General features: G+C 37.8%; 1 protein-coding gene across 4 annotated transcripts in view; it reads left to right on the top strand.

Moving 5' to 3' along the window:
- GK (glycerol kinase) overlaps positions 1 to 26,578 on the top strand; it is a 64,074-nt gene that overhangs the window by 16,209 nt on the left and 21,287 nt on the right. For 2 of the 4 annotated variants that reach the window (XM_049872155.1, XM_049872157.1), the window contains exons 4-11: positions 1,972 to 2,049; positions 13,336 to 13,412; positions 15,517 to 15,654; positions 17,833 to 17,942; positions 18,401 to 18,467; positions 19,830 to 19,847; positions 21,967 to 22,002; positions 22,350 to 22,417. In XM_049872155.1, coding sequence (XP_049728112.1) covers positions 1,972 to 2,049; positions 13,336 to 13,412; positions 15,517 to 15,654; positions 17,833 to 17,942; positions 18,401 to 18,467; positions 19,830 to 19,847; positions 21,967 to 22,002; positions 22,350 to 22,417 — 592 coding nt within the window. Of the gene's footprint in view, positions 1 to 1,971; positions 2,050 to 9,826; positions 9,911 to 13,335; positions 13,413 to 15,516; positions 15,655 to 17,832; positions 17,943 to 18,400; positions 18,468 to 19,829; positions 19,848 to 21,966; positions 22,003 to 22,349; positions 22,418 to 26,578 lie in introns of all 4 variants that reach the window. The other 2 variants (XM_049872158.1, XM_049872156.1) reach the window with 2 other exon arrangements.

Genomic DNA, 26,578 nt, shown 5'->3' with positions numbered 1-26,578 from the left:
TGTACCCCCACTTTAGCAACCTGTTCCCAACCACTGAGGTCTCTGGCCTCTGCTGTGGCCCTCGGTGCTTCTTGGGAAAATCCTTTGTGTCCACCATTCTCTACTACTGCTACTCCACTCTGTCCTCAGTAATAATGATGACAATGACAGCAATAGGTATAACATTTATTAAGTTATTATGTGCTGAACACTATTTTAATATGTATTAATTCAGGGGTTCCTGACTGTAATACTGTGAGATAGGAACTGTTATTATGTTCATTTTACTGAAGACAAAACTGAGACCCAGAGTCATGCTGCTAGAAAGTTGAGGAATTAGAATTTGAACCCCAGCAGCTGGCTTCAGAGCTGAGCTTTACCTGATAGAGCCCCAAGCTTTCAATCCTGCTATCGCTATTGTTTTTTGGGTTTTTTTTTTTTATTGCTTGGCCCATTTCAGCAGATAACCCTTGTCTGCTACCACACAGAGAAAGTCGAAGCACTGGGGCCTTAATTCCTCAGTTTGCTGTTTCTGGAATTTTATACAGATCACCTGCTCCATCACAAGGGACGCATTAGCCTTTTGATCTCCTTGGGGCTTCTTCCACCTGTATTGTTAATCCCATTCCCTCCTGTGGCTATAAGGATCAGGGCCACAATTTCATACCCACCACACCTTCCCAATTCTCCTTCAGGCTCTTTTTTGTCTATCCATACAAACCTGTTTGTTGGTGGTCAGACATTCCTAGAGTACTCTATTGTGTTTTATTCTGGGTGAACAATTTGAATGATGCGGACGTATAATTGCATGTTCCTAGAAGTGATGAGGGACTTTAGAGCATAATATATGTAGATGGAGCAGTTGAAGGAAATCAGATTGTTTGGTCTAGATAGAGGAAGACAAGACTTAAGAGATAAAATAGCTGCTTCAGGTTTTAAAAAAGACTGACATATGGAAGGATTAAGTTTATTCTGTACATCTCCGAAGAATACGGCTAAGACCTGTAAGTAGAACCTACAAGGAAAAGGATTTTTTTTTTTAGTAACAGAGTTATCCAATAGTGATTGATCTGCCTTCAGAGAGGTGGCGGTATCTTGTTACTAGAAGTGTTCACCCTGGATGGTCACGTAACAAGATTCTAGAGGAGGTTTGATCATAAGATGTGTTGATTATATGGCCTTGAAGTTCTGTCCTGATCTTAAATTCCAGGAAAAGATTGATCCTTTAGTGCGTCTGCCTGGACTGCACATTAGAATTTGCTTAGAAGTTTTAGGAAAAATGCGAATACTGAGATCCGACCCCAGGTCAATTAGCCTCAGTTGATTCTAATTTACAGGCAGGTGAGAGGACCTGTTTTAGCTGAATCGAATAAGGAGGGTATGGATTAGCATTTATGTAATTTATTGTAACTTTTTTTTATATAGCACTTGAGTTGTATGTGGGTCAGTATCATGCACATTCCATTACATATTGTATTTATGCTGATTCAAACTCATGACTTGTGACATATTATTAAACTATTGGAAAAAAACTTGAAGTTTTAACTAGCTATAATAATGAGGTTGCTTAGCATGAGGGATTTTATCTGGTTATTTTCTTAAAATGCTTGCATGTTCTGTCTCACATAGAAAGAGACTTATAACAATTAGTAAGTAAATGGCTTGCTTGGAATAATAAATTGGAGATTATAAATATGGAAAGTTATTGCATTCCTTTTTTATAAGCCAGCCTGGGAGCCTTGACCTGGGTCCACATGCTTGTGTGCTGGTGGTAGAGAGGGAAGGAGTCTGTAGAAACAGAAACTCTTCACGTTGGGTGTTCACTTTTTCCTGGGCTACTCAAAGAAAATAAATACCACTTCCAGTGTTCCAAATGGATTTTTGAATTATGTTTCGTTATGCCTGTAAAAAAAAAAAAGCAAACTATTCTCCTGAAGTAGTTTTCTACTTGCTTAATTTTCTCCTTCCTTCCGTTTAACTTCCTCTTTAAAGCTATTGGTGTCAGCAATCAGAGGGAAACCACCGTCGTCTGGGACAAGTTGACTGGAGAGCCACTCTACAATGCTTTGGGTAAGCTGTGGCCTGTATGTCAAACACTGCTCCTGACTCCACCTGCCAGTGTTATGCTAAAATGTAAAAAAAATCATGCAGTCATGTTTCCTACAGGCTGATGGGGGGTAGGCAGGAGAGTCCTCTACAAGATTCTTTGTTACATATTTATCATTTTCAGATCATGTCTGTGCACATAGTGAATTAACTCTTCTGCGCTCTCTTCTTTTCCTGATTATTTGCGTTAATATAAATGGATGCGTGTTGCCAGAGTAGTTTTATAATCCCTGCTGTTTCAAACATCCAAAAGAGATATCATCACCTCCTATTCCCGAAATCAAAATTATAAATGCTCACAGTCATCTACAAAGTACTTGTGTCTTTGTTCTTCCTATCTAGGATTTTGAATTGACTCCTGAAGTTATGAAAATGAAATCTCAAATTTTTAGCTGCTTCTACTACAAATTTGGCTATCTCAGCAGGGGTTAGAAAAAACTGAAAATCTCAAATAATACCACCTTCAGATATCACATCTTATTAAATGTAAATGACCACGGATATGTTTAGCCTCATTCTTAGCATATAAACAATTGTTGAGCACTGAATGACACTTGCACTTGCTAAAAGGAAAATTGTGTTCTAAATCTGCAATCACTAAAAGCTTCTTTCTGTCAGAAATAGCAAGGCACAACAATTGTTTTTATTAATAAAATACCAGGGTGCGGGGTGGGGAATGAAGCTAGGAATTGTCAGATATGGGATGATTTACAGAGTGAGCTATTTTTACTTTTTAGTTACATTGGTAACATAGTTATTTTACTATTGATTAAAGTCATATTAAAGCAGAAAATGTATTAAAGAGAGGTACATTGTAAGAGTACCATAAATTAATGAAAAATAACCTTTATAAATGGTTAAGATAGTTACTGTTTTTAAAAGCATTTATTATGTCATCTGTTTTGTGATTAAAAAATTAAATATTCAAAGAATCTCAAAGATATAACCAAAGATCCTATTCTCCAAAAGTGTATCTTTGTAATCTTAATTTTGTTCTCATTCCCATGAGCAGCTCACTTGAACAGAAGCAAGGTAGACTATCACAATTTTAATGACTAGTTCTCAGAAGAGTAATCTTTAACAGATCAATGTTAGCTAACTTCTTGAACTTGTCAGAGCTTTTTTTTTTCCCCTAGCCAAAGCAAAGGCCTATTCTAGGAAACCAAAAGTCCCTGTTAAACTTTAAACTTTGTATTGTAAAAATGCAACTATGGACTTTGAATTGTCATTTTAAAATAATGCAACTAGGTTAGTTGAAGTTATACTCAAAGTGAAGGATTTAAGTAAATATTTTATTGGAAAGACTTTCTTTCCGTCATGTGCTCATTTACTCATTTCTTTTACCTCTGTCCCTCTGCACCCCTCTTCCATTCTATGTACTTTGGAGCATTAACTCAAACTGTGGCTATGAGATTTGAAGAACTTTTTTTCTATACTGAACCACATGTGTGTCCGGTACTATTTTGGGTGTTGAGGATACAAATTATATCGACTGTTTTTATAAGTAATTTGTAATCTAGTTCCGGAAAGAGCACTAAAACAAAATTAGAAAATAGTTGATAAATTGTGTTCTGCTAAGTTTTAATGTGAATTAGTACATGTACACATAAGTAGGGATTTTGAATTTTTGGCATACACATCATGGAAAAAACCAAACCCGCTGCCGTTGAGTTGATTCTGACTCATAGTGACCCCATAGGACAGAGTAGAACTGCCCAGTAGGGTTTCTAAGGAGCACCTGGTGGATTCGAACTGCTGACCTCTTGGTTAACAGCCATAGCTCTTAACCATTAGGTCACCAAGGTTTCCATACCCATCATAGGGGAGGTCACACTTCATTTGGGCCTTGAATGTGTTTGATTGCATTAGGAAAAGGGAGAATTGAGGGATAGTGTGCACAAGTTGCAGAGATGAAAATCAGGATGCATATTTCACCACACAGTGAAGAAATTGATTGGATTCCAGCATAGGATGAACTGTTTATTCTATTTGGTTGAAGTGCTCCATAAACGGTAACTGCTATTACTATATAATAGGGATTGTGCTCAACGATTTACCCACATTATTTAATCTCAAGGGCCCTGTGAAGTAGGTTTTACTAGTCTTATAAATGAATTATGAAAAGTTTCTATAACTTGTCCAACGTCATTTAGCTAAGTAAAGGTAAGGCCACAGTTTGAACATAAACCTCTCCAACCTCAAAGCCTGTGTTTTAATTTGGATAGATAGGGGCTGGTGAGAATGAAGAGGGCACTGAAATCCATGCAAAGTTGTGTAGACTTGATACACTGGTAGCTTGAGACAAAATAGGCGATAAAGCAATAGTAAGGGAATTTATCTTTCAGCAGTGGTAAAATGTTTTTTTTTTAACCCACCTGTAGGTCAGCAGTTCGAATCCATCAGGCGCTCCTTGGAAATACTATGGGGCAGTTCTACTCTGTCCTATAGGGTTGCTATGAGTCGGAATGGACTTGACTGCAATGGGTTTGGTTTTGGTTTTTGGTCTGCTGAGAGCGCCTAGATAAGCTGGACACCCTCCCAAAAACCTATAATATTATAAGATGTATTAAAAATTAAAATACATGGCAAAAGTAGTACATGAAAGGATTTTAGGGTAAATGAGGTTAAGGTGTTCTGAGGGCCTTGTATTGTCAAGGATGCGTGTTGTAATCTGTAAGGTAACCAGTAAAACTAGAGTAAAAAAATGTATAAATAAAAAGCTTATAAAAGTACAAAAATGGCATGACAATTTCAAAAGGCAAGAGAGGAAAGATAAAGGACCATGAAACAGGAAGGAAGGACAAATAGAAAGCACTTAGATCCAAATATGTAAGCAATTGTATATTTGCAGTTTTGCAGATTTTGTCTCTTAGTGAAATCTAGTGAAGGGGGAGAGTCCGTTGAGGCTGCTAGTGAGTTGATGGAATCAATTGCAGTGAGAATAGAGAGAAGGCAAATGGGCAAGAGGACTGTTCAAGGAAACACACAACCAGTATGTTTTCAAATTGGATAGAGCATAAAGAAGAGGCAAAAATAAAACAGGGCTGCGATATTTGTAGCCTGACAGAAAAGAAGGAAATTAATATTTAAGGGGTGCCATGAGTCAGAATCGACTCGACGGCAGTAGGTTTGGGTTTTTGTAGATGAATTCAATACAGGAGTGAATATAAAAATAATTCAACAAACGTTTAAGTGCCTTTTTCTGTACCAGGTTCTGTGATGACCCCTAGGCATATACTGGTGAATCAGATGGCATGGTAACACAGAAGGCTAAGGATGGGGTATTTGGAACCTAGAAGGAGAAAAGGAACTAGAAAAGGATTAGAGAGTAGTTGACTAGAAAGAGAAAACCAGTAAGTAATGACAAGGATAGATTTTGCCTCCAATTTTATTTCATCCAAGAAAGCACTAAGGTGTCACATCACCATGTAGGTCTTTTGTTGAGAATAAAAAAAATTAAATCTGTAGCAGCTTTATCCTAGAGCAACAGTGTTGGATTGATGGAAACAGAATCAGATGTTCACATATATTTGTCTTTGAGCTTCTTTTTCTTATTTATATCACAGTTTGTGGGTTTTAAACTTTTTTTTCTCTCTTGGTATATTTTTTCTTGCCTTGTCTCTTTCTCTTACAAATCTATCACTCTAGGCCTGTCATTTTTCTCTTACAAAACTTTATAACTGATGAGCAGTGTTTGTTATAGACAAGCAGATGAAAGGAGCCGTCTATATTTCTCTTTTTCTAAAATGGCCTTTTAAATGGCCTTTTTTTTCAATGGTTCAGGAGTCCTTGATAACCAATGAGTTCAGTCACCCCTGGTACAGTTAGTAGAGAAACCAAGATAGGAGAATTTCAGGGTGTTATTGGTAGACATGGCATAAGCTTGTTGAAGAAGGTAAAGACCAAGAAAAAGCAGTAAAGGAGGTGTGTTCGTTTACTGACATCTTTGACAGCAGATACAATTAAGAGCACGGAAAAACATTTAAAGGGGTCCATTGGGGCCCAGATGTCTTGTTTTGGAAGTTCTATACATTTTTAAAATTTAATTGTTAATTCAGTGATTAGTGAGGTGTAAATATCGGTGGGGTATCTAAAAGGGAGACATATCACTTGCATCACAGCTTCTCAGCCACTGTGCCATGCTACAGCCACTTACTATGATCACCTCACTGGTGGATTGGTGGCAGTTTTGTGGCCCTGCTTCTGAAGCAGGCCTTTGGCTACTCTTCCTCTCCTGCTTTTTCCCCCTCCCTTTTAACATTATCTTAATCAATGTTCTTTTCCAAAGCCCCCTCTGTTTTCTCCAGCCTTTTCCTTCCAAAACCAACTTTTATTAGTGGTCCAAATACCTTACCGTCTAAGTATTATTGACAAAGGTTTGGGTTTACAAAAAAAGCCACACGCTGAAATGATTAAGAAGCACAAATGACTCAAATGTGGAAGACGAAAATACTTGAATCATTGATGTAATACGTTTAGTATGTTCATATGCACATTTCATTGATGCTGTCTAAGATGGCCCAGCTGGTCCTCTTCTTGGCCAGGTTTAGTTGCTCACAATGGCGGTTGATAGGTGTGCATGGTAAACCTAGCACTATGTAAACCTCACTCTGGTAACTTTCTATAGAACACAAATCATGATTTGATATAAACATATCGTTTGTAGTAAGGACTAATATCCAGGGAGGCAGAAGTAACTGATTTAAGGCCTTTAGTATATTAAAGAAAACCATCTACCTTATCATTCATCTCTGAAAATTTTTTTTCCCTGTTCAGATGGTATCGCAAACATTTTTCCAAAGATGTTTGATTTAAAGTTTTCTATGGCACATAACTTTTTTTTTTGTCATCTCAACTGACTTAAAAAAATTGTTGAGAATATAGACAGCAAAACATACCCCAATAAATTCAACTGTTTCTACATGTACAATTCAGTGACATTGGTTACATTCTTCAAGTTGTGCCACCATTCTTACCCTCCTTTTCTGACTTACCCCATTAACGGAAACTCACTGCCCTCTAAGTTTCTTTCCTATTTAATCTTTCCAGTTGCTTTTGTCACTTTAATCTTATATAGATAGTTCTTAAAAAAGCATAATGCTCAAGGCAGACATTTTTTTTTTTTTTTACTAGTAAAGCTAAACTATTTGGTTTGAAGAAGAAGCCTTCAGGGAGTTGGTTTAAGGTTTAAAGATTATCTCAGGACAATAGTTTCAGGGGTTCACGCAGCCCCCATGGCTCCAGAAAATCTAGAGACCGTAAGAATTTTAAATTCTGGCCACTTGTAAGATGACATATAACTCTTTATGCAGAGTGTTGTAATTTTAAAAGTGGTCATCCTCTTTGCCTTTTTTTTTCATACACACTGGTTAACTTAAAGCCAGTGATTAAACCCATGTAATTATCTGCTGAGATCTGAAGGAATCTTGAGCTTAATTCTTTTCATCTTTTTTGAAATTCAGCTGTTTTAAAGTATCAGCATTAAAGAAAACCATAGAAGGCAAACTACCTAAAATTCCTAAGCACATTTAGCCCTAAACAATAAAAGTATGGATTTTGTTTTGCTCTGGGAGAGAGATTTTTTACTTTCGTAGGGTTTAGACAATTCAGCTTTATCAAAATCCACTTATTGTTTAGTATTTCAAGTCTTTGATTACATGGTTCTTTGAAAGCCTTACATCATCTTCTATCTTTGGGTAAAGAAACACTGCTGTATTTTGCAATGATTGAATTCTCCAACTCTGGCCAGATTAATTTAAATACAGAGGAAGTGGATTAGATTTCACCTTTGAGATCTCCGATCCTTAATAGTTCTTCTGATCCCATTTAAGACTATGAATTCATGCAGGCTATACCTACACATCATAGAAGTTAAATCCTGGATTCAGATCTCTAGGCTCAGAATCTTACTTTCGCACTTAAGTACCATTTTGTCTCTTCCCCTGATAATTAAACTGGGGAAATTAAAAGTAGGGACCTCACGGGCTTGAGTGAAGATCAGTAAGAGTTAATACATGTAGGGTACTCACAACAGTACTTGGCAGATTGTAAGGCTGCTTCCGGAAGTGTTAGCCATGACCACCATTCTGAATTGACTGAATTAGGGTTTCTAATCCAGGAATGCAAGATGGTTATGATTGTTTTACATATGACAGGTGTTCACAGAGGAAATGCAGATCCTTCCTCTGGTCACACACACTCATGTCAGCCACAGGCATTTTGGCATTTAGACACCTAAGAGCTGAAATAAGTTTCAGCCCCCACATTTTGGCATTAAAAAACACACAAAAAACGCAGTGCTGTCGAGTCGATTCTGACTCATAGCGATGTGAGAGGAAGTAAGTTTTAATTTACTCCTCACCACCCCTCTTTTGTCTTTCTTTGGGCCCCACCTGATTAGAGAAAATGTCACCAGGTGAGTGGCAGTCAATAGTTTCTCTTTTCCTTTGCAAACGACCTCTTACCCTGCTAATTAATAGTTTACCTTTTGCCAAGGGGTAACATATAGCAATTACATCTGTTTTATCAAGTCTTTTGTGGGGAATACAACCTGATAACACTTTGGTAACCGTTAGCGAGCCGTCCTTGGTTAGATTTGTTCTATAACCTGGAGCCCAAATGTCTTTCTGTCAGGTCAGAAGCACATCATAACAGACTATCTCAGAGGAAATTTATTATTTGCCTTTGTTTCTAAGTCAATTAGAAATAATTTAGATTATCTCTAGTTTTTTGTTTTATTTCTGATGTATTTTTCCCTTCTATTGATATTATTAGCCAAAAATTATGCGACTTTGTGAGGTGTTGTGATTCTAAATATTTTAAAAATAATCTCTTCCTTGGCCTTTTGACTTAGGTCACTAAATGTAGTAACCCCAGCCCCTGGGAACTGAAGCTACTGCAGGTCTCTTCACTCTTAAAACTTTTTTCCCAGAACAATGTACATCTGTCAGACATATATTAGATGTGACTTTATTTAATACAAATGGAGTTTTCAGATCATATCCAAGTAGCGTTCTTTTTTAACCCATTCATTTGATGGTCTGAACCATTTAGATTTGATTTATTTGGTCCAGAAAAAGAGGCGTGTCTTCTAGAGGTAGACTAGACTCCCTACTGTCTTATTTTCCTTTTTTTTTTTCCTCCTAGTCACTTTGGAACTTAGCAACTCCCTGTCCCCTCTAGACATACTGTTTCTTTTTGTGGAGGTAGCCTTTACCTCCTTCTACCCTACTAGAGAAATGCTTTCTTGGGACTGTGTCTCCCCAAAGCAGCCTTTTTGTGTCTTCCTGCGAATGACGATGACAGAGATTGTGACATGCTTATTAGCATTCCTTTCTAACATAGCTATCCCCTAGGGATGAACTCCGTTGTACATCACCCATCATTTCAATATAGGGTTTAGGTGAACACTTGATAACCAACTGACTCACTTTTCTGACTAGGACACATAAATGTTGCCAGGTAGGTAGGTAAGAGTCATTCTGAGCAAAAAGCAGGTATTTATCTGGTCTTCATCCAAATGGAAATACTTTTGTCTCAGACTGGACTTCTGTGTTCCCCTTCCACTCAATGTCTCTTCCTTTTCTTTTTCTACACTCAAATGTGTAAAACAACCTTGGCTCATCCCATTCTGATGAGCTTACCCAGGTGATCATCAATTTCCAAAGTGGTGAGCGAGAGAACAGACCTTGAGTCTGGCCATCTCTAGTGTGAAATGCCATTATTTCTTCTAATGCTCCAGCCGCTCCAGTTTCTCCTGACCGCTCGGTTGGATTTGCCGTTGTTGCCTCTGGCTCTCCAGTTCCAGCTGCCGCTACTTCCTCAGGTATTGGTGCTCTGGCTCTCACTCACTTCTTGGCCTTCCATCTCAGACATGTTGGGGGAAATTGACTGCTGATGCTAGATCTGGAGCTGCCACTTCTTTTGATTGTCCTCAGAAATTACCTACCCAAGGGGCTTAATCCTCCCCCCTGCTTGGAGTCTTCTCTTGGCAAATCTAATTCAGTCATCTTAGCGCCTTTAATTAGTTTTCTAATTTTTTTTTTTAAATTCAATTCATTGTGGGCATTTGCGAATTGCTTGGTGTAGTGTACCAACCACTGACATTTTTCTCTTTGGCAGTTTTACTAATTTAATCCATGTTTCTAATTGCCTTCAAGTCTTTGATGATACAAAGTAAATATTATGACAGCCTTCTGTGATCATAGAATAATGGAAGGAGATGGGCTTTAGAGACCATCTAATCCAGCCTCCTTATTTTATATTTAGAAATCAAGGCCAAGAAAGGGTAAAATGACTTGCCTAAGGCACATATTTTTTGTTGATGGCAAAGCTAGAAGTAGAACTTTGGCCTCCTGATTTCATACCCAGTATTCTGATTCTTTTTTGGTGAGGATTAATTCTGTGGATATCACTGTTGTTAGCCATAGCTGCAAGCTTTCAAGTGGGGAGTGAAGAGCCCTGTTACCTAAGGGGTCCTTGTCAAGAAGCAGTAGCATTCCCAGAGCCACTGGGACTTGGAGCCACCTGAATAGTTTTTTTTTTTTTTTTTTAAACTAATGAGTGGGATAAATCCCATTATTCTAAGTAACAAGCTTAGAAAAGAGATTCTCAGATTTCAATATACTACTGAATAACTTGGGGTAACTTTAACAAAAATATAGAGATTCAGGCCCTGCCTAGACTTGCAACCAGAATTCTGCAACATAAGGCCTGGGATGTGTGATTTCATAGTTTTCCAAATGGTTCTGATAAATGCTTTCTGGGGGCATCTATTTAAAAGGCAGATTTCTGGGCCCCATCCCATGGCCCACTATCTTTAAGCTTCCTAGTGATTGTTACAGGAACCCTGGTGGTGCAATGTTTAAGCGCTTGTCTGCTAACCAAAAGGTTAGCAGTTCAAACCCACCTGCAGCTCCACAGGAGAAAAGACCTGGTGATCTGCTCCTGTAAAGATTACAGCCTAGGAAACCCTATGAGGCAGTCCGTTCTATTGGGTCACTATGAATCAGAATCACCCAGAGGCACACAACAATGGTGATTGTTATATATACATTAAAATATGGGAAAATACTCATCTCAAAGGCTTCAAGTAACTAAATAGCAGTGGCTTTCAAATGTATTTGTTCATGACCCTTGGTAAGAAAATATTTTTGCACACCCACATGACTAAAAAAAAGTTTCAAAAATCAATACTTATCTTACCAAGTGCAGTGAACTCTGATATTTTCTATTATACTCCAGGCTTTTTCATTTTTAAGTAGGTAATCGAAACTTAACTAACATTGAGTTTAAACCCACTGTAGTTTGAAACACTGAGAATTGAGATGTGCTCCTTCATTCTGCCTGTCACAGACACAAAACTTTTCTCTCCAGTTCCGCCACTTTTTCCGGTTACTCCCGTTAAGACATTAACACCTGCTGGAGTTCCTTGCCTGTCAGGAAGATCCACTTCTGTCCCAGTTATACAATACTGCCACCGTGTAAAAGGTGAACTGGCCTTGTTCCCTGGACATGGGAGATCTTGCCAACTCCACAAGGATGTTGCTAATGTCTTGTGTGAGTCAGAACTCAACCCCAACTGAATTAAGTAATTAAAAAAAAAAAAAAAAGGAATTCCTTTGCTCATGGAACCAGTGGTAATTCAAACATACTTCAGTTCAGGTCCTGTTTGATTGCAGACTCAGACAATATCACCTGGATGCTCCTCAACACTGTCTATTCTGGACTGGCTCCAAATATGGCAGAGTCAGCTCTACCCTTCTGAGGGCAGCAGGCCCAAGCCTCACACTGCCAAGCTCAGCTGAGAAGAGGGACTCTTGTAAACTGAGCACAGATCCCAATCAGGCTGACTATAGACCATGTGCTCTCTTCTGAACCAATCACTGCGGCCAAGACCCCATACTAGAGCTGGGGGTAGGGTCAAATCTCAGGCAAACCACATGGCTAAAAATGAGGGAGAGATGATTTCCTAAAGTAAATTGGAGTTACTGCTCCCAGAAGCGGAAGGAATGGATACTGGGCAGCAAATGGAGATGTCATCTATAGGGCAGATATTTTCATGTGCTTAATCTTTTTTTCCTCCTATTTCCTTGATTGTGATGTCTTTTTTTTTTTTTTTTTTTTTTTGCTGCTTTTCATGCCTACAGAAAACAATATAGTATCCTGAAGTCCCCAACTTAAATCTCATGGAAGTAGCCACTGTTAAAATCAAGCAGTGACAGCCCTCAGGAGAATGACAAGTTAAGAAATGGATTAAAATTCACTACAGGAAGTTTTTAAATAAAGATAAATAATCATAGTTAAGAGTGAACCAACTAGACAATAACTGCTGACATTCAAAGTGTGTAGTGGGCAAGCTTGTATAATCTTCCCTGGAGCCCTTTAAATAGACTCAGGGCTTGAGTCTTTTCATGAGGTATGTAAGCACAGTCAGTGCCCTAAAAATATCCAGTGACCACGAACAGATTAAAAGTTAACAAAAGTTAAATAGCAAACTTGAATCTAAAAATCAAAAAGCTCCAGTCATCCTGTTAGTTACCTTTTACAACAGCTTTATGTCAGGAAGCAAAACAGAAATCCTTCTCCTAGGGGATCAGAATGTGCACAATAGTTACTTAGTAAAGATAATGTCAATCTGTTAAAATGGAGATTTTTTTTTTTTTTTACAATCCAGTAAAAAGAATGGTGCCTTCTTAATAATTCTTTTAAGGATGCAAGGTTCTAGCATATTTGAAAGGTTTTCATGTAAATAAGCATTTCATACATAATAGACTGAATCTTCTTTTTTCCCTCAATAATAATAATCAGGTTCTCTACATTGTCTTTGTCCCAAAATGCTCCCAAGTTTTCTAAGGTAGACCTCTATACATGGTGCCTTGATCCTGGGCTGTGCATTCCACACTGGCCTAGATTCTAGATTTTCTCTGTACTCATGAATGCTTAGAAAATCCATATTCAAAACATTTTTTCTTAAATTTTTTCCATAAGAAAGGTATAAAATAAGTGCCCTAAGGGTATGTATTGTTTTAAGTTGGTATGTAATTTTTCATAAAAGCTTTAAATTTTCCCTCATGAATTTATTTTCTCTTCTAACAATATGTCCGTTCATTTCTAATTTCCATCTCCAAAGCTCTAGCATCATAGTTGCTTATGGAAACTAATCATTCTCCTATCTTTGATGGTGATTTCATTAAGGTCTGATTTTATTATGAAGTTTTTTCATGTATATTATTATATTTTGGTTTATAGTGTGGCTTGATCTAAGAACCCAGCCTACCGTTGATTGTCTTAGGAGAAGAATTCCAGGAAATAATAACTTTGTCAAGGTAAGAGAGCTCTTCAAAAGTATATCATAAGACTACTTAAAAAAAAAGTTTACAGATTTTACCAGAAAAGCTATTTGGGCCTTTAAACATCTTATTACACAATAATTATTTGATAAAATTTATAGAATATTTCTCCACAGACAATTGAGGCTAGCTCAAGCTTTTACCCTCCTATATTTCTTGCCCTGTGGTGGTTTGGAGCAATAGTACACCAAGGTTGACACGTTGGTGGAAATCGTAGTGTGTCCCAGTGGTTTAAGCCATACTCCCCAAAGGAGGCATACTTTTAATTCAACTATGCTTTCTGAATCCATCGCTATTGTTTCCTACTGCCCATCGAAGAAAGTTCTAGGTGCTTTTGAGTTTTTAGGCACCTGGCTTCAGGGAGAGAGAGAAAGTAGAAGACACTCTAGCTCTTTATTGAACTACTCTTCTACTTTTTTCACATGAAGAAGGCTAGTAAAATATGACCTAATTTTCACTCCTTATGTAGATCTCTCTTCAGATACATGAATGGAGAAACAATTTTTGAAAGAGGCAAGGCATTTTTCTTAGCAAGGTCAAAGTCAAGTTCTTCTACTAGCAAAAGGAATTCTCTTTATTGTATTTTTCAGCTATCCCTTTTTTATTTGCAGTAGGACTATTAATGGCATTTTCTTCTGGTTCTTGGTTCTGAAACTGGCGTTGAAACCCCATTAACTACAGTGGTCTAACCAATCATTCTCCACCCTACCCAGCCCCAGATAACTTCATGCTGGTCTTGGTTAAACTCTTAACCATTTCCTATTCCTGTCCTACCCCACCCCCACCTCCTGCCACACACTGCTTCAGATATGTATGTTTGTCTTTGTGATACCATTTTAGGCAACTTTTACACTTTCTACCTAAATCATGAAAATAAGATGCTATGAGTCGCAATCGACTTGATGGCACTGGGGGTATGTACTACCTCATTGACTTTGTGGGGTCTTTCCTGTCATCCCGTGAGATGACTGTTGGTCCTTCAACTCTAAGAATATTCCCTTAAATTATTTTCTTTCATTTATTTTTGAGCATTGATCTTTTTTTTTTTTAACCCCCTAGGAAATCTAGAAAACCTTGAGTTGAGATTCTGAACTTACAGGTTGTATTAATGCATTAAATCCTTTGGTTTGCGTTTTCTTATGAAGCGTACCCATATGACAGAAGAAGGAAAAAGAATTGTATTTTCTGTAGTTAGGTGATAAATTAGAATAGTGTTCAGGGGAGGGGAAAGAGTTACGTTATTTTTATGTACGTATTTTCTTAACTACTTACCTTTAATCAACCTTTGTAAATAAATTTGGTATTTAATATACTAACAAAAATAAAAGTTGGACCTGACCCATTTCTTGATATGGCCATTCATGTTTCGTTTTTACCCATTAACCTTTATTCAGTCCACCTTTCCTCTGTTCAATGCATTCACTGAATTTAGCTGACAACTTTCTTACATGGACCAACTCTGTGTTGCTTTCATCTGGCTTGTCTTTTGAGTTGTACTTTAATCTCCACTCATTTGATATCACTTATTTATATAGTTATACCTATTGAGATATGTATATATCTCTCTATATACATATGTATTTGTTGCTGTTAAGTCTTATATCTTAAAATATAAAATTTTTGGTTATGGTCATTAGTTTATAATTTAATATATTCTGATTTTTTATGGTTTAAATATCATCTTCATGGGATATAAAATGAAAAAGCAGGTTTTTGGACTACGTACTACATGTAATGCAAATTTATCTCAAAAGTTAGCATCTAAGTTTTCACCATCTAGATTAAAGGGCATCGCGTCATTTAATTTTCTCTTTGCCTTGCTATGTGGATGACCTTTGAACTGCAAACATATCACTCTGATCTTTGTTCATCAACATGCTTTCCTCTGTCGTGAGATAGGACAAGTATTTTTATTCCTAACACAGTGGGATTGTCTTTATAGCCATTTGAATATTTTGTGATTTGGTGAGTTTTTGGTTTGGTGGTTTTGTTTTAAACTGTGATAAAATTTAAGATGCTAACTGACATGCTAAACACGTTAAACATGCTAACATAGTTAACAATTTCATAATTGTTGTAGTCCAAGACAGGCCTTCCAATTAGCACTTACTTCAGTGCTGTGAAACTTCGTTGGCTCCTTGACCATGTGAGAAAAGTCCGAAAAGCTGTTCAAGAAGGTAGAGCTCTTTTTGGGACCATTGATTCATGGCTTATTTGGGTATGTTTAAATATAAGGTAAGTATGGAGAATTTTTTTCAGAAAAATGTTTAGATTGCCTTGACTACTGTCTTCTACTGAGAGTTCAGATTTTCTAGCTTAACAACATTAAGAAAAATCACTCAGGAAACAACAGGACGTTTAAAAGCCTCCCATTGCGAGGCATTTTTGCCTACTTTTTATTTTTTCTTGTTTCAATAAAAATGGAAGATAATTACCAAAACTGTATCTCATATCTACTACTCTTGGAATAAGTAGTTTAGGTAGCCTTTCTTTCTTGTCTACCATACATTTCTTTCCTACTACCATTTAACTGTGATAAAACACAGACTGCTTTAATCATTCACTTTCAAGATTACACAGCTGTCTCATAATCAAGCCATAATATGAACCTGAATTATAGTAGAAATTTCCGTTATTTAACATTTTTGCCTAAGCTGAACATGGATGAGTAGGAACTAACCCTTCAAACATTTCCCAGATAGATTTCAAAAGCACACGTTCTATGGTTATTTCTTTTTTGTTTTTTGTTATTTTTATTATAAACCCTTTGCCGTGGAATGAATTCTGACTCATAGCGACCCTATAGGACAGAGTAAAACTTCCCCATAGGGTTTCCAAGGAGCAGCTGATGGATTAAAACTGTCAACCTTTTGGTTAGCAGCTGAGCTCTTAACCATTGTGCCACCAGAGTTCCTTTTTTTTTTTTTTTTAAATCATTGACATTTTCAAATACATCCCAGAGTACAGGGGCAATAATGCAATGAACCTCTACATCAGGGAGCCAGTTAGAGCAATGGTCAACATATGGCCAAGCCATGCTTTTTCTCCCCACAGATAATTTTAAACCAAATCCCAGGCATGTAATTTCATTTGTATATTCTTCATTAAGTATGTGATTACCTTTTTCAACATCCAAGGGAGCTCCAAGGGAATATTGTTCCTATTCTCATTTGTTGGATGTACAGAGCGAGTCTTTCAGAACCATGTGTCTAGAGGAGGCACCTTCTCCACCCTTTCCTGTGCTTGATCCGAACACATTGTGATTGTGCTCATGGCCAGCAGTGTTCACACATGTAAGTTCTGGTTGTATGAGTAGCTTTGACAACTGCCTCGAACCAACCGTAAGGCAGAGTGTGGGAACTGTGAGCTGCAGGAGACTCAAGGGACCACATTTTGGCTGTATTCCACATGGTGCCACTTAGCCACTTTTGTTCCTTTCTTACCTCTTATTGCTTCATATAAAGGAAATCAGGAGAGCTTCCAGTTCAGGTACAAGAGGGTTAATGTTGGAGAGTTTAAAACTCTTTTAAGATATATGCTTGGGTCTGTGCAGTCACAACCCAATGAGAATTTTTATTTAAAAAAGAAAAGCAATCAAACACCAAAAAAGAGAAATCCAAACCATTTAAAAAACCTAGGGTTCTTTAAGATCCTTGAGGCCATTATTTCAATTGCCATATTTACTATGACCCCATGTATTTTCCAAAGAGGATGAAAACAGAACTAATTTTTTGTTTAACCATCGAGGAATTAGAACTATTCTAAGGGCACTGGTGGCGCAGTGGTTAAGAGCTCGGCTGCTAACCGAAAGGTCAGCAGTTTGAATCCACCAGCTACTCCTTGGAAACCCTATGGGGCAGTTCTACTCTGTCCTGTGTGGTCGCCATGAGTCGGAATCAACTCAGTGGCAAAGGGTTTTTGGTTTTTGTTCTGACATATGTAGCTCTTGAGCACTAGAAATGTGGTTAGTCTGACTTAAGATGCACTGTACATATAAACACCACATTCCAAAGACTTGAGTACAAGACAAAAGAAGGTAAAATGTCTTGATGTTTTTTATTGATTGCATGTTGAAATGATGATATTTTGGATATATTGGTTTAAATAAAGTATACAGTATTATTAAAACTATGTTCACTTGTTTCTTTGTACTTTTTTCATGTAGATATTAGAAAATGTAAAATTACATATGTGGCTCATTATATTTCTATTGGACACTGCTTAAAACTAGAAATTCAGTAATTGAAATGTCCTTTAATAAAAAAAGAAAAAAAAGAATTTTTTCTTTTTTTATTATCCTGCTTTATGTGCATTGCTGCTAATTATAGCCTTTAACAAAATGTAAATTAAATTGTAAATAGGTCCAAATTCAACATGTCCTTTTTATTTTGTTTAGAGTTTGACAGGAGGAGCCAAAGGAGGTGTCCATTGTACAGATGTAACAAATGCCAGTAGGACGATGCTTTTTAACATTCATTCTTTGGAATGGGATAAAGAGCTCTGCGAGTAAGTTATGTTTTGCCAGAAGTGTAGTTTTCCAGATATGTTGCCTGTTTATAACCTGAATCTTACTATTCTCTAATATCTGTGGGGCACCAAAATTTAATCGTTGGTATTTCAACTACCATGTGGGTGGTATAGACTAGTCTATATTGTGTGTTTTTGTAAGAGAGACTATTATTGCCTATATAACAAGCAGGCTAATTTATTGTCTTGATTATTCTGCAAGGAAGATTAGAGTCCTTTAGAAAAGTTCCATTTCCGTATTCTTTTTAATTTTTGTTTGTTTGTATCAAGTTAGAATCATACAACTAAGTCTGCTGGATTATTTTTCTGTTGCTATTTACTCAAATACATCCATTTTCTAAAGTTATTTACATTTTTGGCTTTAAAGTACATAAAGGGTTCCAGATGTTTATTTAAAACAGTGTTATATACATAATAAGATCTTACTGTTTTTTCAGCTTTTTTGGAGTTCCAATGGCGATTCTTCCCAATGTTCGGAGTTGTTCTGAGATCTATGGCCTCATGGTAAAAAAGAAAAACCCTTACCTTGTCTTTCTTTTTAAAAAAAAAAACTTTACTCTTCAGAATTCAAAAATCAAATGTGTTACATTTTATAGTTTAAGAGATCTGTGACTTTCTGTGAATGTTGGCAGTATGTAAAATTAAGATTTATTATTGTTTAAATAGTTTTATAACCTAGAAAAATATGAGAGTCCTTTTAATTAACTACAGAGGGTGGCATGGGACTGTTTAACCCAGTTTATTCTTATAATCCAAATAACTTTAGTAATTGTGATATCTGTTTTTAATTTATAGGAGGAACTCACATATTTGTGGTATTCTTTTTCCTGTTAAATCTCTTTTAATGATCAAAACATGTTATGTATTAGATTCCTTGACAACCTGAGTGGAACTTTAGCCAAGAAACTGAAAGCAAAGGGTCTGTTTTTGATTTGTGATTGCTAATTAAACTAGTTTCCATAACGGACATTTTTACTGTTGGCTTCATTGACACTCAGAAGAATAGTTTTAGCAAAAAGTGTCCTTAGCATCACTGAGGATCCCAGATTAAACATCAGGAATGAAAACCTGTAAGAGAATTGGACTGGTGTTTAAGCACAAAAATCTGAAACTCATGATTCAATTTAGGAATAAATATGAATTGCAAATATATTTTATATATATATATATATATAGTTTGGGTATTCCATGAAAAATGTTAGAAATTCCTGCAGAGTTATAATAGAGTTGAACACTAAGTGCTCTGGATAAAGTTTAGGCAGGAATTTTTAAATATTTCACATATATAAAGTAGGCCTCCCTTATCCACAGGGGATCTATTCCAAGACCCCCAGTGAATGCCTGAAACCATGGAAAGTACTGAAGCCTATATATACTATATATTTTTTATACATGCATACTTCTGATAAAGTTTATAAAGTAAGAAATTAACAACAATAATAATAAAATAGAAGCACTTTGCGGTTCTCTTTGGCAGATCTGAATTGCCAGCATTGCTACTCTTGAGCATTAGGGCATTTATTAAGTAAGATAAAGGTTACTGGAACACAAGCCCTAGAAACAGTGGTTGACCTCAGGGTAACTGGAAGTGCAGAAAGTGAAACCATAGATGGGATAGTGGGGGACACTACTGTATTAAAGCTTTTTAAGGAAACATGGAATTTTCTTTTTAAGTCACGGCTTACTACAATAAAAGTGCTTCAATAGTTTCATAGCTGCCAACAAAAACTGCCTTGGATCAGGGGAAAAGACTGTTTTTGAGAAATAGTTTCAAAGGAGGGTTGAAAAACATTTAACTGGACTAGTTGTCTCTTGCATTTAAAATATTATGCTTCTGTCCCCCTTTTTCCCCCTTGCTGACTATAGAAAATCTCTCATAGCCTGGTGAGTAGGTTGCCCACCAATTATGCTACCCATTCATCTGGAAAAGATACAGTGCATTTCCATTTATGTTTAGACAACCAAAAAAGTCTATTTGCTAAACAGATGTGTCTAGAATTTCTGTGAGCCTCTAAGGGTAAGAGCTACGGCTGCTAACCAATTTCGGCAGTTTGAATCCACCAGCTGCTCCTTGGAAACCCTATGGGGAAGTTCTACTCCGTCCTATAGGGTTGCTATGAGTCAGAATCGATTCGACAGCAATGGGTTTGGCTTTTTGGTTTGGGGTAGTCAGGTTCCTAGTAGTTTTTGTTTTTTTTAACTTAATCATGTTATTTATTTTTCAGTTTTCTATAAAACTGAGGAAACCCTGGTGGTGTAGTGGTTAAGTGCTACAGCTACTAACCAAGAGGTCGGCAGTTCGAATCCACCAGGCGCTCCTTGGAAGCTCTATGGGGCAGTTCTACTCTGTCCTATAGGGTCGCTATGAGTCGGAATCGACTCGACGGCAGCCGGTTTTATAAGACTGAGAGAGTGTTTCTAAAATAAAAAGACTAAGGCAGTTCCTGGAATAAGAAATTCTCATGTTCCCCATTACAAAGTACAATATGCGTTTTATCATAATAGGGAGATCAGGTATGGGTTTTTAAATGTCCTAGACATCTCTTAAATAGTAGCTTGACTAACTTATTAGACCAGTTAGTTGGAAATGCGCTGTCACTTTTTCTGCATGTTTCACCAGAGTCTGCTGCCAGGAATTCGCCAGAGGCCCCTCCCCATGAAGAAAACAGAGCAGTTTACATGCCCGAATGCATGTAGTAGATTCTTCGGGTAGTTTGATTAATTTCGAAAGTATAAGCAAAGACTATTATTTCCTATTAATCTGCTTTAAGACCTTTAACCTCTTATTACATTTACCCTTATTATCCAGGTTCAGATATTCACAGAATATATACAATAAATAAAAGTGGTAGGTCTTGAATGAACCAGAAAGCTTGAAAGAAATAAAATAATGGGTATCCGGAGTGGTGTTTTCTATTATCAAAAGGTTTCCCCATATTTCCGTGTCCTCATAACCACGTGAGGTAGATTTTGTTTAACAGAGATAGGGAGCCTGAAGCTCCCAGATGTCGGAGACTTGCTCACAAATGGCAGAGTGAGGGGTCAGTCAAAAGCTTTAGTTTAGTGTGCTCTTTCTTTTGGAAACCCTGGTGGCGTAGTGGTTAAGAGCTACGACTGCTAACCAAAAGGTTGGCAGTTCGAACCCACCAGACACTCCTTGGAAACTATGGGGCAGTTGTAATCTGTCCTATAGGGTCACTATGAGTCGGAATCGACTTGATGGCAACGGCTTTGGTTTTTTTGGGTTTTCTTACTTTAAGGATCACCTTCTTTCCCCCTAACTCCTTAAAATCAGTAAGAATTACTTGGTGAAATACACAATCAGCCACTTAAATCTTGTTTTTCTTCCTAGAGTGCTGTGTTTGAGCAAACCAAAACCCACTATTTGTAACATAAATTATCACTTGCTTATGTAAACTTGAAAAATAATGTTTGCGGTAAACACATAATATCCAAAAACTGAAAACTTTTGTACTTCTTACTTGCATGTCTTAAGACCAGTTTGAGTAGAAAGAAGTATTGCTGAAATGCAGCCTTCCAAAATAAATATGTTCCATGCTAGCTTGACAGATACTCTGTGTTCGTGTTAAAGGATATGTTAGTCATTTCTTGATAACGACAATAGTAACAAAGTACTAATGGACTTCGGCGATCAAGTAGCCCAGCCCCCATTTTGTAGATACACAAATTGATGCATAGAGAAGTTTCAGCAGCTTGCTCAGTGGCTTACCACTAACTAGTAGCTGAACCAGGAGTAAAGCCCAGGTCTCCTGACTCCCCCATCCATTATTCTTATGTTCTTTCTATAACGCCATGTCTCTTCTTGTAATTCTAAGAATACTTCTAGCATCTATCTCTATTACTCATGCAGTTAAAACACTTGCTTGGTCTCGTCTGCCCACATGACAGAGCATGTTGCTGTTTGTGTTGATTAATGTTGTAGTTATGTTAATAAAGCCAAAAGTTTATGATTATTCATAATCCTTTTTTAAAATTTCATTAGAAAGCTGGGGCCTTGGAAGGTGTGCCAATATCCGGGGTAAGTTTTAACACCAAACGTTTCCCTGCCACTCCTCAACCCTACCCCCTTTCTTCCCGTATCTTAGATAATCTATCACCCCCTTTCCTAAACTATAGCTAATGGGTAACAGCAGCAGAATTGGCTGATTCTTGTTCTTATGTGACAAAGTGTGAGTCACTGAGAATCTTTTGAATAAATGAATGAATGATTTCTCTAACTGGGAAAAATGGCCAGATGGAAGAAATGCTAGAAACAGACAATTCATTTCTTGCTAAAGGAAAAAGAAGTCCTCTGACGATGCTTAAATAGGGAATTAATAAATGTTGTGTTAGTTAGTTATACTTTATTGTCATTTATACTTGCAGTGCTTGGGAGACCAGTCTGCTGCATTAGTGGGACAAATGTGCTTTCGGGATGGACAAGCCAAAAACACGTAAGTTTAAGACACAGACCTAAAAACCAATAACTGACTAAAATGGAAAACGAATAACTGACTAGAACGGTGTTTTGTTTATTTTCCCCCTCTGGTGCTTTTAATGAGGAAAAGGCTTTTGAAGTTCTTCCAAGGCTGAAAATCAATAGCTTCCTAGATCCAATATGGATATATAAATTTGTTACCATTTGTTTTCCTTCATCTTCATCATACCATATGTAAAGATACTGCCGAAGCTTATGAATACTGCCTTAGTTTTCTAGTGCTCCTATAACACAAATACCACAAGTACGTGGCTTTAAAGAAGAGACTTTTTTTCTCACAATTGTGGAAGCTAGAAGTCTGAATTCACGGCTTCTGCTCTAGAAGAAGGCTGTCTGGGCTGTAGGGGAAGATCCATGTCTCTTCCTGCTTCTATAGCCCTTGGCAATCCTAGAGGTGTCTGTCTTTCCTCTAGTTGGTGCTTGTCTCTTTATCTAATCTGCTCTTTTGATAACTCAGAAGTGATTAGGTTTAGGGCACACCCTACACTGCTATAACGTCATTAACACAACAAAGAAATACCTAGTTCCAAATAAGATTACATCTACAGGTGTAGGGGTTAGGATTCCAACACATATTTTAACCCAAAAATACAAACCCATTGCCATCTAGTTGATTCCGACTCATAGTGACCCTATAGGACAGAGTAGACCTGCCCGATAGGGTTTTCAAGGAGTGCCTGGTGGATTCGAACTGCCAACCTTTTGGTTAGCAGCCACAGCTCTTAACCACTGTGCCACCAGGATTTCCACACACATTTTGGCAGGATGCGATTCAGTCCATAACAGAGGCCTTCATTTATAAAAGTTAATGCCTTTTTCATCCCAGAAACTAAATTTTGGTTTTAAAGTATCGATGAATAGTCATGCTCTGTTTAGGGAGGTGAGGGGATAGGAGGTAGGAAAGAGCCATAATTTAAACTACAATTTTCAGTCTTTTATTCCTGCCCAAGTCTTTCTTACTGTAATTATGAAGTCATATTTTTATGGAATTTTCAATATTCTGGGCTCCTTATCTGAATTTTCTCCTTTGACAAGAAGCAGAAAGAATGATAGAAATGGAGACTTGGTGTATTTTCTGCTAAGCTCATCTTCTTATTACTCACACGTGTGGAACCTCTGAGACGCTTCATATCTGCAAGTCATAAGATCACTCCCACTTTCCGATGAGAAACACAGATGCTCAGAAAGGTTAAGAGGCTTTCCTAAAATCATTGCACTGATGCAAATCAGAGCCTGGCCTTAAATCCACCTCTTCTGACTAAATCCGGAGCTCTTTCTTTTTACTGCCTCATTAACCATACTTATTAGAGTCTCTTTTTGACATTAAAAAAAAAAACCCACTACTTTCATATATTGATGAACAGAAACACATATGCTTTAAAAAGTAGAAATACTAATTGTAATTAGAACAGAAGCTCAGCAAATGGATATTGTGTTACAGATATTTAGTCTAGCAGGGTCAGCCGTCATCATGCAGGAGTGTGACATTATTTGTGGGAGCGGTTTTTTGGGCAAGGAGATCTGAAAATTCTTTGCAGAACATGGTAACCTGAGGTTACTCTCGGGAGAATTTGAATCAAGCATGAGTTTGGAGGCACATTCTTTGAATTCTAGGTTCCAGGCAGCTGAATCAGGAGTCAAGAGAAATAAGATAGAAAAATAAACTATTTTCCCCCTTCTTTCTCCGTCTGCTAGGAATACGAATGCTAATAAGTCAGATGTTGTCTATATATGTCAACTGCCTAGCAAAGAATATAGCACATGACAGGCTCTCCACAAAATTGCCTGATTTTCCTCCTTTCTCTACTCCTCTGCCCCTTAAGCATTATCAGCCAAGTCCTTAAATGATGACTTAAAGTTAGAGAGTGCTTTCGAGTACATCTGCAACAGCTGCAGGTTACTGGAGGGAAATAACAAATTCTACACATTATTTTAAGATCTTTGATCTTACATTTTTCTTTTTGCGGGGAGAGAACACAAATACACGATCATTGTAATTCAGAAGTTAGTGCTATAAGAAACTTTGAAGTAATGCCGTTGGGCTTCAAAGGGAGGGGAGAAAAATCACAAAAGGTTACGTTAGTGAAGAGGTGCTTTGAAGAATCAGTGATGCTGGCAGGTGGAGGGAGAGCAGTAAACAAAGGTACAAATAAAGAAACTGAAGATCAAGGGAGGGAAGTGGTAGGAAATAAGGCTAGAGAGGTGGATTGGGGTCATTTTTGTAAAGCTCTGAATTTCAGGCTGAGGAGATTTTTCTTCATAGACCAGTGGGAAATTTCTGGTTTATGATCTGGTGTTCAAAAATGACTGGGGCTGCTAGTTGGTAATATGGAAGTCCTAGGTCAAAGTGAGGAGAAACTAGAGACCAGGGGGCTGTGGAAGAGGCCATTACAGCCTCCTGGTATTGAGGGCATGAACTAAGGGGGATGGGGACAGAGAGGGAGGTTGTGGGTAGATATGATTGGGTATAGGGGGAAGGGAAAGGAAAAGGAGGTATTGCACCTGGTGGTTAGGTTTAGCCAAAGTAAGAAACTGATCTGAGTAGAAGAATTTCTGTTTGGGAAATACTTGTTGTTTAGTAGACTGTATATGGCATACAATTGGAATGTGGGATGTGTCCAGTATAAAAATAGAGATTTGGGATTTCCCATATATAGACGTAATTTTTTAAGCAATAGCAGTAGATGAAATTACCAAGAAAAAGTACGCAAGTAGAGGACATACTTAGGAGAAGTAGGAGGCGGGGAATCAGAGAAATAGGAGAATGCAGTTAGTCATTAATGTGGAAATCTAGGGTAAAGATATTTAAGAGGGAGGCGTGGTCAGCAGTGCAAAATACTACTGAAAGGTCAAGGAGGCTGAGAACTGAGAACAGACTATTGGATGTAGGAATTAGGACTTCATTTGGTGACCCCAGGAATGAAAGCGTACAGGTTTCCTAGGGCTGCTGTAGCAAAATACCACAAACTGGGTGCCTTTTAAGAACAGAAATTTATTGTCTTATAGTTTTAGAGACTAGGAGTCCAAAATCAGGGTGGTAACCATGTTAATTCCTTCTGAGGGCTCTCAGAGAGGATCTGTTCCATGCCTTTCTCCTAGCTTCTGTTGATGGCCAACATTCCTTGGCTTATAGACGCATCTTCACATGACTATCATCTCTCTGTCTCTGTGTATCTTCTTTTTTATAAGGACACCTGTCACAGAGAATTAGGACCCACCGTACTCCAGTATGACTTCATATTAACCTAACTGATAACATCTTTGAGGACACAATTTCCAAACAGGGTCACATTCACAGCTATACAGAGGTTAGAACTTCGACATATCTTTTTGGGGGACACAATTCAATCCATAACAGAAGTTTTAGGGGAATGATCAAGGTGGAAGCCAGGTTCCAAATGGTCAAAAGAGATACAGAAAGGTAGAAAATAGATATAGCAAGACAGAAGATGCTGTTCAAGAATGCAGCCATCCACAATATAATTCTATTATGAAAACATTCTGCATCCCACTTTGAAATGTGGCGCCTGGGGTCTTAAATGCTAACAAGCGGCCATCTAAGATGCATCAATTGGTCTCAACCCTCCTGGATCAAAGGAGAATGAAGAACACCAAGGTCACAGGATAACTTATGAGCCCAAGAGACAGAAAGGGCCACATGAACCAGAGACTTAACATCATCCTGAGACCAGAAGAACTAGATGGTGCCCGGCCACAATCGATGACTGCCCTGACAGGGAGCACAACAGAGAACCCCTGAGGGAGCAGGAGAACAGTGGGATGCGGACCCCAAATTCTCATAAAAAGACCAGGCTTAATGGTCTGACTGAGACTAGAGGAGTCCCGGCGGTCTTGGTCCCCAAACCTTCTGTCGGCCCAGGACAGGAACCATTCCCGAAGACAACTCATCAGACATGGAAGGGACTGGTCAGTGGGTAGGAGAGAGATGCTGATGAAGAGTGAGCTAATTATATCAGGTGGACACTTGAGACTGTGTTGGCATCTCCTGTCTGGAGGGGGGATGGGAGGATAGAGAGAGTTGGAAGCTGGCAAAATTGTCACGAAAGGAGAGACTGGAAGGGCTGACTCATTAGGGGGAGAGTAAGTGGGAGTACGG

Source organism: Elephas maximus, chromosome X (genome assembly GCF_024166365.1).
Source record: "Elephas maximus indicus isolate mEleMax1 chromosome X, mEleMax1 primary haplotype, whole genome shotgun sequence".
Classification (NCBI taxonomy): Eukaryota; Metazoa; Chordata; class Mammalia; order Proboscidea; family Elephantidae; genus Elephas; species Elephas maximus.
The sequence above is the reverse complement of the archived record's forward strand: the minus strand, read 5'-3'. Positions and strand labels throughout refer to the sequence as shown.